This window comes from Suricata suricatta, chromosome 7, assembly GCF_006229205.1.
Source record: "Suricata suricatta isolate VVHF042 chromosome 7, meerkat_22Aug2017_6uvM2_HiC, whole genome shotgun sequence".
Classification (NCBI taxonomy): domain Eukaryota; kingdom Metazoa; phylum Chordata; class Mammalia; order Carnivora; family Herpestidae; genus Suricata; species Suricata suricatta.
This window is the reverse complement of record NC_043706.1, coordinates 99,906,231-99,920,457: the sequence shown is the minus strand read 5'-3', so window position 1 is coordinate 99,920,457 and position 14,227 is coordinate 99,906,231. Positions and strand designations below refer to the sequence as shown.

At 39.0% G+C, this 14,227-nt stretch overlaps 1 protein-coding gene across 1 annotated transcript in view; it reads left to right on the top strand.

The window, feature by feature from the left end:
* FRK (fyn related Src family tyrosine kinase) overlaps window positions 1-14,227 on the top strand; it is a 97,838-nt gene that overhangs the window by 39,320 nt on the left and 44,291 nt on the right. The window contains exon 2 of the mRNA XM_029944767.1: window positions 12,168-12,289. Within this exon, the coding sequence (XP_029800627.1) occupies window positions 12,168-12,289 (122 nt within the window). The remainder of the gene's footprint in view (window positions 1-12,167; window positions 12,290-14,227) is intronic.

Genomic DNA, 14,227 nt, shown 5'->3' with positions numbered 1-14,227 from the left:
TTCCACTCTCGCTTGTACTTAAATCTGTGCTCTTCACAAATTTTACACAAAGTTTGGACTGAATGTGTAATATTTTGGTTGGGTTGAAAGTAAGAGAATGGGGTCCAGTGTGGGGAAGAATAGACCAGAGAGAACAAAGGTTTCGGGTCGGTGATGGAAGACATGAGAGAAAGTCTTGCCTTTCAAAAAGCACTTGTGCTTTTCAAAAGGCAGTACGGGCTTCCCAGAGAATTCTGAGGCACTTGGGAAACTGCAGCGGCTGGAGCTCCACCTCAGACCTGGGAGCAAGTGCCTTGTACACACTCTTGCTGCGCTTTCTTAGCAGTTTGAGAACCAGGCCCTAGAGGAGGTTGGGAAGTGATGAGGGGGGAGTGCGGTATGGCTGGGTGGGCTGGGAGGGACTCCTTCCTTCCTCTGGGGCAGCCTTTCCCCATTGCAGGTGAGGAGTGGGGCTGTGATGTTGGAGTCGGGCAACTGCCCTTTCCTTTAATTTTAAGCAAAAACAAGCCGGAAACTAATTTTCAGGTTTCAGAAAAATCCACCAGGTCTGGCAGAGCCTTCCTTTGTTTCCTGACAAATAGCTTGTTGACACTGAAAACAAAAGGTGTATTTTCTGGCACCAGTTCTGGCTTTCCTTTTGTAAAGAACAAGCTGCTTTGTGGATATGTTCAGCTTCTACCCAGGTCCAGTGGGCAGCATTTCTATGGCTTATAAACACCCTTCAGTTATTAATACTGGCGTTATTATTGGTAATTATTAATGACAGCAATGTTTAGTTGGTAGCTGGGTGCACAGGATCAAATTATGAAAAACAAAAGGAAAGAAAATGTGTGTGCCCATTCTGATCTTTCTGGATTCTGTCTCACCTCTTGTCTGTCTTGAGACAATGGCTTCATTTAAACCCTTAAAAAGTCAGTGGAACTAGTGCCCACCTGTGACACACGCACCCACACCCATACACCCTCATTCCTGTGTGTGTGTGTGTGTGTGTGTGTGTGTGTGTGTGTCTTGTCATGTATGGGTTAAGACAATAGAGATTTTGTTTTTCATTGTATGTTTGCCAAATGTGGAAGACAATTTTATTTAAACATTTTGATTTTTATATGGACTTAAGAGATATTTATAAAGAAGTCCTACCTCCACCCTTCCTTTATAATCAAAATATTATTTCTGTTCTAGGTATAGTTATTTTTCACAGAAAGATTCTCTTTCTGTTAAACAGATTGCTCACTTTTCTTTGGCTAAAGAGCCATCATGCCCAAGGAAACTCTTGGAAGATACTTATAGCTTCTGGTGTTTTTCATTTCCATGAACATCAGTGATAATCAGTGAAGTTGATGGATATTGTTTATCTCTTAACTAGAAAAAAAAATGCTAATAGATATTGGCCAGGCTGCAACTGAGAAATATGAATATTGTCTCAATCCTGGAGTGGATTACAATCCTTACTTATCTACTCCTTTCAAAGATTCTATCCAATTTTTCTCCACAGCTAAATTTATTCTGATTACTTTGAGTTTAGGAACACACAAAAAAACCCTCTGGAATTACCTCTGCCCCATTTTGCTGCTGACTAAGAGTGATTTTAAAAATATAGTCTCTTTTCTTCTTACTTTGCTTCATTTTTTTCTCCTTTGCACTTATCATCTTCAAACACACTGTATAATTACTCATGTTTTTAATTCATTGTCTGTCTTTCCCCATTAGTTTCTGAGCTCCATAAAAATAGGGTGTTGGTTCCATTCACTGCTATATTTCTACTAATTGGCCCTGTGCCTGGCACATAGTAAGTGCTCAATAAATAATTGTTGAATGAAAAATGAATGAGTGAAGGAGTTTTATGGTGGTATGTTGTGGTTATAGCTTTGTTACCAGCTCTTTTGTGAACCAGCAAAAAACTCACTTAGCTCTATTGAAGGAGATGGGTAGTTTCTGTCACAGGCATCATTGAGAATTTAATGAAACACTGGACTCTCCCCCAGAGAATTCGCATGCTCAGTAGAACACACTGACAGTAAGTTTCAGAGACGTACCCAGAGACCCTCCTAAAAATTTCTTTCTAGCTCTAAAATTCTGATCACCTCTCTTGTGTCCTCCTGTAGAAGAATTCCTTCTTGCTCTCACCTTCCTCGCCTTCCATATTTTCACCTCTTAACTTTGTTCACTAAGCAATTTTTAAAGAAATCAGAATTTCCTGTCATTTTTGCAGGTGTGCCCAGAACTCAAAATTCTTTACTGTGTTAAATCTTCAATGGAATATTTTATCCTCCTAATGCACTTTTTGAATGTTTGCTGAAGATCTAATTCTCACATAGAGTTGGGTAGTTTCTACATGGAATTACTTATAAACATTAAAGAACTGGTTTTGGTTCCCTAGCAATTAAGATACTTTTGTTTTTGTCACTTTCTTTTTTTATTACTCAGTTGAAATGATCTTTTATCCCTCCCTTGATACTCTAAAATTTTTGAAGGAAAAGAAATATACCCTTCTTTTGTTCTTATGGTTTTTCATCTGTTCTCCATATAGTTAGTATGAAATGAATGTTAATGATTAACATATGTAGTATTTAGAAAATGATATTAATATGAACTTATAGGGTAAGAAGGTTAAGATACCTTCAAGATGCTTACTTTTTATTTGAGATAAAGGATTTAATGATAGTGCATGATGACATAGAGTGTACCATGATTAACCCATCTTGAACAGAGTACACACATGGACTGTTAGCTCACTTGACTCAACATTGGGTCTTGTTTATTCTATGAAAAATCCCAAACAACAAGTTATTTTATAGATCTTTGTTTTTTATTTTTTAAAATAAGTTCTATGCTCAATGTAGGGCTTGAAATCACTACCCGGAGATCAGGAGTCACATGCTGTACCATCTGAGCCAACCAGGTACCCTGTATTTTATAGATCTGTTAAGAATACTCAGTGCTTTAAAAGAAGTGGGATGAGATAATATCATTCATGACACTGGGAATTAAGTTCTTTAAAGTTAAGTGAATTAAAATGTTCTTTTTATTTTTTTTATCTTGAAAGCGAGAAAGGAAGTGTTTCATGAGAGGAGATAACTAGTGGGTTTTTTTTGTGTAGGAAACTAAGTGGAGCGGTCACCTCTGAAGTTAGTCCTCCTGTAACAATTCTTCAAAAGTCATGCTGCTACCCAAAAGCTTATTCAAATAGAGAATTGGAATAAACATTTGTGGTGTTTTGTGAAGTAAGGCATTTTCCCAGGCATTATAAAATCAATTGCATTTACTTTCTTTGCCTGTGACAAAGATGGAAACTTCTTAATGATTAATGCTTTTTAAAAAAAGTTTATTTATTTATTTTGAGAGAGAGACAGAAAGACAGGGAGAGAGAATGAAAATCCTAAGCAGACTCTGTGCTCTTAGCATAGTGTCTGACATGGGCTGGTACTCACCAACCAGGAGACCCAAACTGAAATCAAGAGTTGGACGCTTAACCAACTGAGCCACCCAGGTGCCCCATGATTAATGGTTTTTAACTCTAATCCAAATTTTTCTAGTTTCTAGGACAAACTATCACAGATTTGTTTGTGCAAAAACAAAGCAGAAAGGTTAAAATTTACACTTATATTTCAGGCTCAATGGGATTGGAAATGTCATTATATATGTTCACACTTTGCTTTTTATTTAAAAGAGAAATCGATGTTAGCTTCCACTTCCTTTCACACAAATAGAAGATGGTTGTGAAACCAAAGCAGTACCTTGAGACTGAATCCCTGTTTGAACTTTGTTATGTTCTTCATAAAACTTCAAGTGAGATTGATACTGGGAAGTGGGTTCAGGTTATAATCATATCCTTATAAACACATAGCACTACACCTTCCCCAGCGGTTAAAGTACCAATTAGTTCATCTTAGTTCCTCTCTAAAGAGTTCCTTCAAAATTCCCCTTTCATGATGACGTATACAGGCGAACAACAGCAACAACAACGACAAAGCTTTATCATCTGATCCAAGCGAGGAGCTTCCTGGTTTCCATGTGGCTGCAAGCCCTACCTCAGGTACTGGAGGCGACATTATCGCTCAGTCACGCCCCCTTTACAGGTGTGCAGCCCTGATACGCTTGTGTTCTGGGGACAGAAAAATCAGCTTGATTCTTGATCTTTAGGTTCATAGGCGAGTGTTTTCTTCTGGTGAAGACTGTTATCAGATTGGAATCTGTGGTCTGTGGCCAATTAACCTTCGAATCTGGCCCAGAGCAGATAAGGGTTCTCCCCTAAGCACTTAGCACTCCAAACTATGTGGCAAGCACAAATAAAAGATTACATGAAAACACAGGCTTTATCTAGTTCAATGTTCAGTATAAACCGAAAGACCTATAAAATTCCCACATCGAGGAACAATGTATTAATTGTTTCATCAACAAGCATTTATTTAACTGTTCTAAAAGGCATGTGTGGTGTTCTCAGTTAGGATTTGTACCCAGGAGGTCTGCAGCCTCAAATGAACACAGAATAATCTTAAAAAAAAAAAAACAAAAAAAACCCCAGCTCTAGACTTTGTATGCTATATCCAAAACCACCAGAAGGGTAGTCAATGAATCCCGTGGGGATTCTGGGCAGGCAAATTTAAGTTATGCCAGTACAAATAACCATAAGCATAGAAGTTTAGCTAGAGCTAAAGAATTGATGGTGGGAAAGATACTGTTCAGGAAATGACTGGTGTCCAGAAGTCAGACTGTAATTCCAAACCAGTAAGGATTTTTATTCCAGAAGCAAAGGGAACCCTAAAAACTTATTATTTTTAAAATTGATTTATTTTGAGAGAGAGAGAGCAAGCACATGAGCACATGCAAGTTAGGGAGAGGCAGAGAAAGAGAAGAATAGAGAGGGAATCCCAAGCAGGCTCTGCACTGTGAGTGTGGAGCCCGATACAGGGCTTAGACCCACAAACCGTGAGATCATGACCTGAACCAGTCAGACGCTCAACCAACTAAGCCACCCAGGTGCCCCCCTTACAACTTATTAACGTGTATGCATTGGTGAGATGTACCCAGTCATATTATCAAACGATTAATCTAGTGGTGGAGACGTGAGTGAGGGGGAAGTGTCTGAGATAATGCTTGCAAACTGTAGCAGTTCCTGGCTCCTGGACGTGATCAGTAAGCAAAAGCTGTTAATATTAAAGAGAACAGATAGTAAAATATTGCCGTAATCCAAGTGGTGATGACAAATTGGTCAAAGGTTGTGATGAGGGAAATGAAAAGGTCGGAATGAATAATAAAATACGTATGAGCATTATTATTTTTTTTTCTTTCTCCTGATTATGCTGTGTGAGTAGGAAGAGAGTGTCAGGGCTCACTGCTGTGAGCCACAGGGGATGCTGAGCCTAAGGACACTTTGTAGAAGGGGAGGGACCTGACTACCTGGAGAGAAAGGAATTGCACAGAGGCTGTCTGGCAGTGGTGCTGAAACCCAGCTAGGTGCAGGGGGGTCTTATGGAACTGTCATAGCTCAAGGGACCGTGAGTCCCAGCCTTACGTATAGACCAGATACATGACTGACTGTGATTATGAGTGTACCCTGCAAACTGTAGGTATTTTGCAGAGCGGTTAGTGTCACTGATGTCCCCAAAGCCGCACTGGTGGTTTTATCCATTGTCACATGTAACTGTGATGACAACAATAAAGACAGACCCAACCCTGAGCTCCCACCTGGGCAGTAAGGTGACTTTCCTCATGGGTGGATAAGCAAGCTGCTCTGCCCCTTTTCCTTTCTGCAGTCTCTGGAAGGGTACCAGTGTTACTCTGGGGCTGGTTTTAGAAACTTGCTTTTTTCAGGGTCTGTGGTGTAAGGCCAGCTGTGTTGGTTGTAAGGAGACACTAGGAAAAGAAATTTTATGTTAAATTTTGTAAATGTTAGCCAGCAGTTATTGGGAATAGGTTTTCTCTTTTCAAAATATAGGAAGCGCGGTGCCTGTCTGGCTGAGTCCATAGAGCATGTGACTGTGGGTCTCGGGGGGCGGGGGTGGGTAATGATTTCAAGCCCCACACTGGGCGTAGAGCTTACTTAAAAAATGTAGGAGGAAACTGTCACCATTTGATTGGAATTATGAGTGGGCTAGACACCTACTTTGTGCCAATCCCTGAGGCAGCAGAGTGGACAGAATACGGCTATTAGAGGAAATGAAGAAATATTAATGGAGGTACCATATCTGTGTACATGTTGATTTTCATGTATTATATCAACATAATTGTTATCCATATTATTTAAATGTTGATATTAAGTAACAATGCATGAATTCTGTTTTTTTAGGCTAATTTTGTCTTTTTTTGTAAAGCCCCTCCAGTTATCACACTATAGCTTTAGCCTTTTTGACTTAGTAAACTGGCCTACTGCCACCTGGTGGCAGCATGTCCTAGTCCAGAAAGGAGAGGCAGGACAGAAAAGTCACTTGGGAGGAAACTCCCAATACAAACACATTTAGAGAAGTGAGATCACGTTCCCATATTTACTCATGTTTCATCATGACCTCACACCTAACATGTCTAAAACCAAATAAATAATTTCTCCCTTAGTTATTTTTCTTAAAGTCGGTGCTGTTTATTGAGCAAGAATGCAGCCAGGCATCAAGCACTCTATGTACATCATTTTTCTTACTTTCGAAACAAACCTACGGGCAGTTATTATTATTCTCACTAACGAATGACGAAATCCAGGCATACAGAGGTTAACTTTCCCAATGAGATGCTGTCGCTCTTAATCATTATCGTCCTGTGCCTTTAATGTGTTGCTGGGCACATTGGTCTTTGAAATTTGAAACCTGGGGGCCATGTTTGCTCTTCCGTTTGTCTCACTGTTCATCCAACTACAGAATAATATAAAACTTCATTTTATTGTAAATATCCAAGTTATGGAGAAGAAGGCAGAGTAAAAAAAATTTTTTTTGCCATCATTTTTGTTATCTTTCACTGATCTCCAGGGCAGTAAGCACAGGTAAATTTTGGTTTGTTGGTTTTAAAGATGTAGATAAAACTAATATTTAGATTACTCCGCAGTTTACCCCTTTTCACCCAGTAGTATGTCTTCTAGATCTTTATGTGTCTGTGCTACAGAATTCACACACAGTAGACACTGGATAATTGTTTACAACATAAACCCTAGATGTCAATCCCATACTCCTTTCATTCAAAGTAGACATTATGGTTTTGGCTCCATTTTCATCTCAGTGAAGCATTTCCTTCCCCTTTTTGGTTTTGTTTTTTTTACATTTATTTATTTTTGAGAGATAGAGAGAGAGAGATTATAAGTGAGGGAGGGGCAGGGAGAGAAGAGGACACAGAATCTGAAGCAGGCTCCAGACTCTGAGTGAACTGTCAGCCCAATGGGAGGCTCGAACTCACAAACTATGAGATCATGACCTGAGCCAAAGTAGGACTCTTAACCAACTGAGCCTCCCAGGCACCCCCCTTTTGGGTTATTCTTAATCAACATCTCTTTCATGGCAAGTATGGCATAGTGATAAAGCTTAGTTTTATTAAAGATTAATAAAATGTGTGTGCGTGTGTATGGTGTCATTTTATTGGATAATTTTCCACATGTAAACACCAAACTCTAACTTATTATTCTCAGCTGTCTCATATAAATTTTTAATTTTTTTTGCTATTCCTGTAACTCAGTAATTCTCAAATTTTACTGTGCGTCAGATGCACCTGGGACTTATTAAAACCCAGATTGTTGGGCAACACCCCACAGTCTCTGAATCAGTAGCTATGGGACATGCCTGCAAATTTCCTTTTCTAACAAGTTTGCATGCTGATGATCCTGATCCAGGGGCCACCCTCGGAGGATCACTGATTTGTAGGACTGTCCCTGGAGTGTCCTAGGATATCCTAATCCCTTCTCTGCACTCACTGTTTACTGCATGCTGTTTACTGCCAAAAGACAGCACTGAAAGTGGCTGTGGCGGACCCCCAGGGCCGGGGGTGTGCATGACCTTCCAGGAGGGGGCCAACAGGGGCTCTAATAGGCAGAACGGAGTAGAAAGACAGTTGTGCCATGGGCTCAAACCACAAACTGAGGAACAATTTTCGCATGTGCAGAAGGTGGAAAGAACTATCGTTTTCCTATTAGTCTCTACTGCATCACAAGCTCTTACAATTCAGTTTATAGTGGTTGCATCACCATGGAGTATGAAAGATGGCATTGTGAGGCCACTACATCTAGAAAACAATGTTTTTATTTATAGTCACTTCCTGATGGTAGCTCAGCCAGTGAAATTCCAGGTATTAAGGGAGCTGATGCATCCAATCAAATATTTACACCCATTTCATTGTTACTGTGGATTCCATACTGGTGTGGTTTGCCTTGTAAAATCAGTGTACAGAACTATTATTCACAAATCTAAAATTGGTGACACAGAAAAGGATTTTTCAAAAATAAATTACTGCGAAGTTCCTTTCTGTGAATGTTGTGAAATTATTATATCTTTAACCATCTGATTTATAAAAACTGCTTGCTTATATGTATATTGGGCAGAGAAAATCCATCATTTACAGAATTGATTATCCAAAATACAAATGTAATGTATGTATATAAGACATATAATGGAGTATTTATTCTTGAGAATAATGAGATATATGAAATATAATCATACGCCTAAGAATTTAATCTGACAGATAAATTATAATTCTTTTAAAGGTTTAAATATTTACATTTAGAGTAAGCATTTTACCGTAGATGCCGTAATCACTGCTCTCAGAACCAGGAAAATGCATGGGGGCTGATCAGTATATTTGACCCATGTTGCTAATATCTTTAAAGTATTTGTGTGTGGGGCGCCTGGGTGGCTCAGTCGGTTAAGTGTCTGACTTCAGCTCAGGTCATGATCTCACAGTTCGTGAGTTCAAGCCTTACGCTGGGCTCTGTGCTGACAGCTTGGAGCCTGGAGTCTGCTTCAGATTCTGTGTCTCCAACTCTCTCTGCCCCTCCCCTGCTCACACTCTCTCTCTCTCTTTCTCTCTCTCTCTCTTGTCTCTCTCTCTCTCTCTCTCTAAAAAAAAACATTTAAAAAATTAAAAAATATATTTATGCAAAGAAACTTTGCCATTTCTGGAAATGGAGTAAAAAATGCTATTACTTATTAACTATTAGCTTTCATTAAGCATTCAGCTACCCATAAAATATGTAGTGTCTCTTGTGTGTTCACCTAAACTTTATATAAATGGCCTTATCATAGTATGTATCATTCTTCACTCCTTTTGGCCCTCAACAGTTTACTTGTTTTAATTGCTGTATGGTATTCTATCTTATATCTATAACCAAGTTTGTTTATTTACTCCCCTACAATGAACATTTAGATTGTTTCTAGTTTTTCAATGCTAGAATTCTTTAGTGAATGCTTTTATGACTTATTATTTCCTTGAGCACATATGGCATATAATCTAAAAGTGAAATTGAACAGTATACAAATAAGTAGCTTTATTAGATATTGCAAATTGCTATCTGGAGTAGTTGTACCACATGATAATGCATCCAGTATTGTATGAAGGTTCTTGTTTCAGGTTTTTTCCAATGCTTGAATGTGAAAGTTTTAAATTTTGTCTAGCTTGAAAAGTGTGACATTTCATTGTTTTAATATTTAATATTCCTAATATTCCTAATTACTGGAACAGATAGAGACTGTGCTTCTTTTCTCATTCTATTTAGTTATGGGTTTTCTTTCTCTGTGAACCATACAATTATACACTGTGCCAATTTTTCTACTGTTTTGTCTCTTTTTTTAAATATTGAGTATAGGTCTCTATGGAATCTGACCACTATGCCTATTATTGGTTATACACTTCGCATATATTTTCTCCAGGTCTGTGGCTTGTATTTTAATTTTATTTCATGGTAATCTTGCTGTTGTTGAAGTTTTGTAGGGTAAGAAATATTACCAATCTTTTCCCTTAAGGTTTTTGTGTCTTTTTCCCTTAGCTCTGAAACCTACCCTAGTGTGGTGTCCTCAGAACATTTTAAAGATTGCTTTTTACATGAGGTCTTTATGTATGTTGTTGATAGCATCAATTTAATTTTTTCTATATGGATTATTTATGGTACTGCCATTCATTATTGAATTCTTTTATCTCTAATTTGTGTGTTTGGGTCTGTCTGAGTTTTTTGTTGTTGTTGCTTTTTCTTTTTTGTTTTTGTTGCTATTCCATTATTCTACTGACTTATTTCTGCAGTCATAGAAAGCATGCATTTTTTTATTTTTCTATGAATTCACTACATAGCCCCTTGGAATGTTTCCATGTCTTCCCTAATTTAAGTTAGATAAACAATCACCTATGGACATCAGTTTGGTCCCTGCTGTTGAATCAGTGTGGCAGTCATTAGTGTAGTCTACCAAACAATTCCAGCTCTCTTGCCTTCTGGGAAGCAGTGGGATTGCCTTTCCTACTCTCTTGGCATTTAGGCACGAGCATATGACTTATTTGCAATGGCTTCATTCTTGTGTAGAAGCTTTAAATAGAAGCTCCAAGAACCAGCTTGCGATTTGCCACATGGTTACTCCTGCCTCAGCAATCATGGCAACACGGGGCCGGAAATGCCCTGGCAGGCATAGAGACAGACCCAGAGCAGAGCCCCAGGTGACCTTTGGTAGACATGCAGCTGAGTGAAAAACAGAACTTTGTTGTCTTACACTGTGGAGATTTTTAGCATTGTTTATTACTGCAGTGTAACCTGGCGTATCCTGATTGATATAATTAATCTTGTGTAATTAGCAACTTGATGATTGGCAAAATGGTAAGCAAATACCATGGCTTTGTCAGAAGGTAATGATTCTATTTTAAGGTCTTTCTTTTCACTTCCTTTCTCTTCTTCCCTCCAATTGTGTCACCCTCAGTGCACTCATACTCCCCAATATCCATGACCTGTCAAACCAGTTGGAGCCAATTTTTGATGGCCTGTATATCCTCTCTCAGCCTGCAGTTCCTCACATGGCCTGTACTTATTTCCTCAAACCTACATTTTCTCTGAGTGTCTACGTTTTTAAAGATGATACCTGAAGGGGCTCCTCGGTGGCTTAGTCAGTTGGGTGTCTGACTTTGGCTCAGGTCATGATCCCATGGCTCATCAATTCGAGCCCCACATTGGGGTCTATGCTGACAGTTCAGAGCCTGGAGCCTGATTTGGATTCTGTGTCTCTCTGCTCCTCCCCCACTAGTGCTCTGTCTCTCTCTTTCTCTCTCTCAAAAATAAACGTTTTTAAAAATTTAAAGAAAATGATACCTGAAAAGATAAATGTTTTACCTAAAATCTTAAAGGATTAAGATCAATGTTTTAACCCTAGAGTGAGGGCTCATCAGTGAAAAGCATATTTTCTCAGCTTTCGCTTCTTATCACCTTAGTGTCTACTGACTTGATATACATCTTAGACTGGCTCTGATGTTAAACTCCACAATTTTTTGCCAGGGTCGATCACATTCACACACTTGTGTGTGCAGTATCTGACTCTCATATTTCTGGAATGTTCAGGATAGCGGGGTAAAGAGAAGTGGGGGTGGCACCTAGAAGACACTTCCCAGGTGGAAGTATCTTTTTCACATAATCTCTCCAACAATGAAAATTTTTTTTATATTTGATAAATTCCTCCTAAACATGCAAAATCATTGCATATTATGGTGGGGCTAGGTAGTAATGGATGGGGGGAGGGAACTAATGTCCAGAAAGCTAATTTTTTAATTAATCGTTCACACTTTCATGTGACATGTATGAATCCTTTGATTGGAATGTTTGTTTCCTAACACCCAGAAGGTGTTAGGTCAGGCAGCGAACGGTTTGATGGTGATGATGAGTGATTGTAGAGCATGGAATCCAGCGGACTAATATGGCGGGCCGACCCTGGTGGCTTTGGATTTTGCAGAGGGAGGACACATGAACTCTCAGACAGAATGCAGATGTGATAAGGGACATGGCAGCAGGCCTCAGCCAAATTCCTATTTTATAATTTTTAAAAGACCGCTAGTGAGGGTTATAGACATCCAGAAAAATCATCTCAGCCATCAAAAGCTACCTTTTATACCTGTGATACTGTCATTAAAAAATAGTAAACATTTCTGATGTTAGAATCCTTTTCTTGCCAAACTTCCTGTTCCTTAAGAAATGATGGTTGATTCGTTAATTAAAGTCTACCTCTATCTGTTTTTAGGTGGTTCTTTGGAGCAATCAAGAGAACAGATGCAGAAAAACAACTATTATATTCAGAAAACCAGACTGGTGCCTTTCTAATCAGAGAAAGTGAAAGCCAGGCAGGAGATTTCGCCCTTTCAGGTATGGACATTGGTTTGTGTGACATAAATATGGGTTTGAGAGTCTGTAGTCATGAAGCTGCTGTGTGAACATGGACAAGTTAATTTGAAATTTGCCTTATTTCTTATTTTCATACTAAGTACCAAAATTATATCTGAACCACCCAAGAGCAATATAGAAATTAACAAACAATTTCGATCTATGGGTAGAAGTTTCTATATGAAATGAAAATTAAATAGGTCTGGCTGTATTTTCTCACTTTTGTATTATCTAAGGGTCTACCTTCTAGGGAAATGATAAGCAAAAAGTGGAAACTACACTGTTGTCAAATTTGGTCTTTCCACAGTACAGTTTCATTTTTTGCATTTCATTTGTCTTTGCCTGGTAGATAGAAAATGAATTGAAGTGCTGGATGCAAATGCGTTTAGTTAACCCCATGACATGTAAAATTTGGTCAAATGCAGTTTTCCAGATAAGGGTCAAATACATGCTGACTTTACACTGTCTTAGGAAGGAAGAAAGACCTGAGAATTATCTTAATAGTTACAGGTGCTAATATGCATGTTTCTGCTTTCATGAACCTGTCTCTCAGTGTACGTTGGAAAGCTCTAGAATGTCCTTTCTTAAAGACCATTTAGATGTCTCATCTGTCATGTGAGATTTTCTCTCCTGGCTCTGCTCTGACCTCTGTATTGTCCAGGCCCATTGTATGTTATTATCCCCTTTAAAGCAGATACTCTGTTTCTCCAAATAGATATTAAGCTTTTGGGGGAAGGTATTCTGCCTTCCTATCTCCCTGTTGCCCTGCGGCAAATGTTCATTGTCTCTTGTGTCTGCCGGGCTCACTGAGCTGGAAGTCAGCATGACCTTCATGGTGCAGTAGTGAAGCAGGCCCTGAGCCCATGTGTCCTAGGAATTTTGATTGGACCTGAACTCGGCCCAGATTGTTTGTGTTTGGTACCCAGTTTTCTTGCTCACACCCGGAAGTCCCACATAGGAGGGCAGTTGGGTTGGAGCTGGAAAGGACCAAGGACAGTGGTGTTGAGGCAGGTTTTTTTCAGAGGCTCCATCCTTCCGCCCCTGCCTATTCCGGCACCAAGTTAATACGGTCTTCTCAATTGTTTGGCTCCAGCTCTACCCCTACTGAGTGAGAGGATGCTCTTCTGAGTACTATTTTTGAAATGTGCCCAAATGGGGCCCCTGGGTGGCTCAGTCAGTTAAGTGTCTGACTTCGGCTCAGGTCATCTTGCAGTTCATGGGTTCGAGCCCCGTGTCAGACTCTGTGCTGACAGCTAGCTCAGAGCCTGGAGCCTGTCTTCAGATCCTGTGTCTCCCTCTCTCTTTGACCCTCCCCTTTTCATGCTATCTCTCTCTGTCTCTCAAAAATAAATAAAAAACAAAAAAAAGTAAAAAAAAATTGAAATGTGCCCAGGTATGATGTGTCTCTGACCTTTCCAATCTTATATCTAAGGTAATGATCAAAGAATTTAATGACTGATACAGGATGGGCATTAACCACTCAGAACTGATTACCTATCAGCCTGTGACTTCATACCAGTGCATACCTATATACACCCAGGTGACCTAAATGAATATTTTATTAGATAGAAGAACTTTTTTTCTGATTATGGAAGTGATGTAAGCATTTTTATATAAACAATCTAACTAATCTAAAGATTATCTAAAATAATCTAAGGTATCATAATCTAAAATACCGCCTTCCAAAGAAATACTTTTAATACTGAAATTGCTTTACTGGCAAGCTTTTTTCTGGGCTTAACCTTTATTTCTTTAATTAAACACATACACTCATATTCAGAAAATAAATTGAGACCATCTTGTACAGAAAAAATGTGTATAAATATAGGGGTGTGCGTGTACACACACATAATGGTTCTAGGCTCCATTTTTCTTATTCTCTCAGTATCCTTGAATATTTTTTGCATGCCCTTTAATACT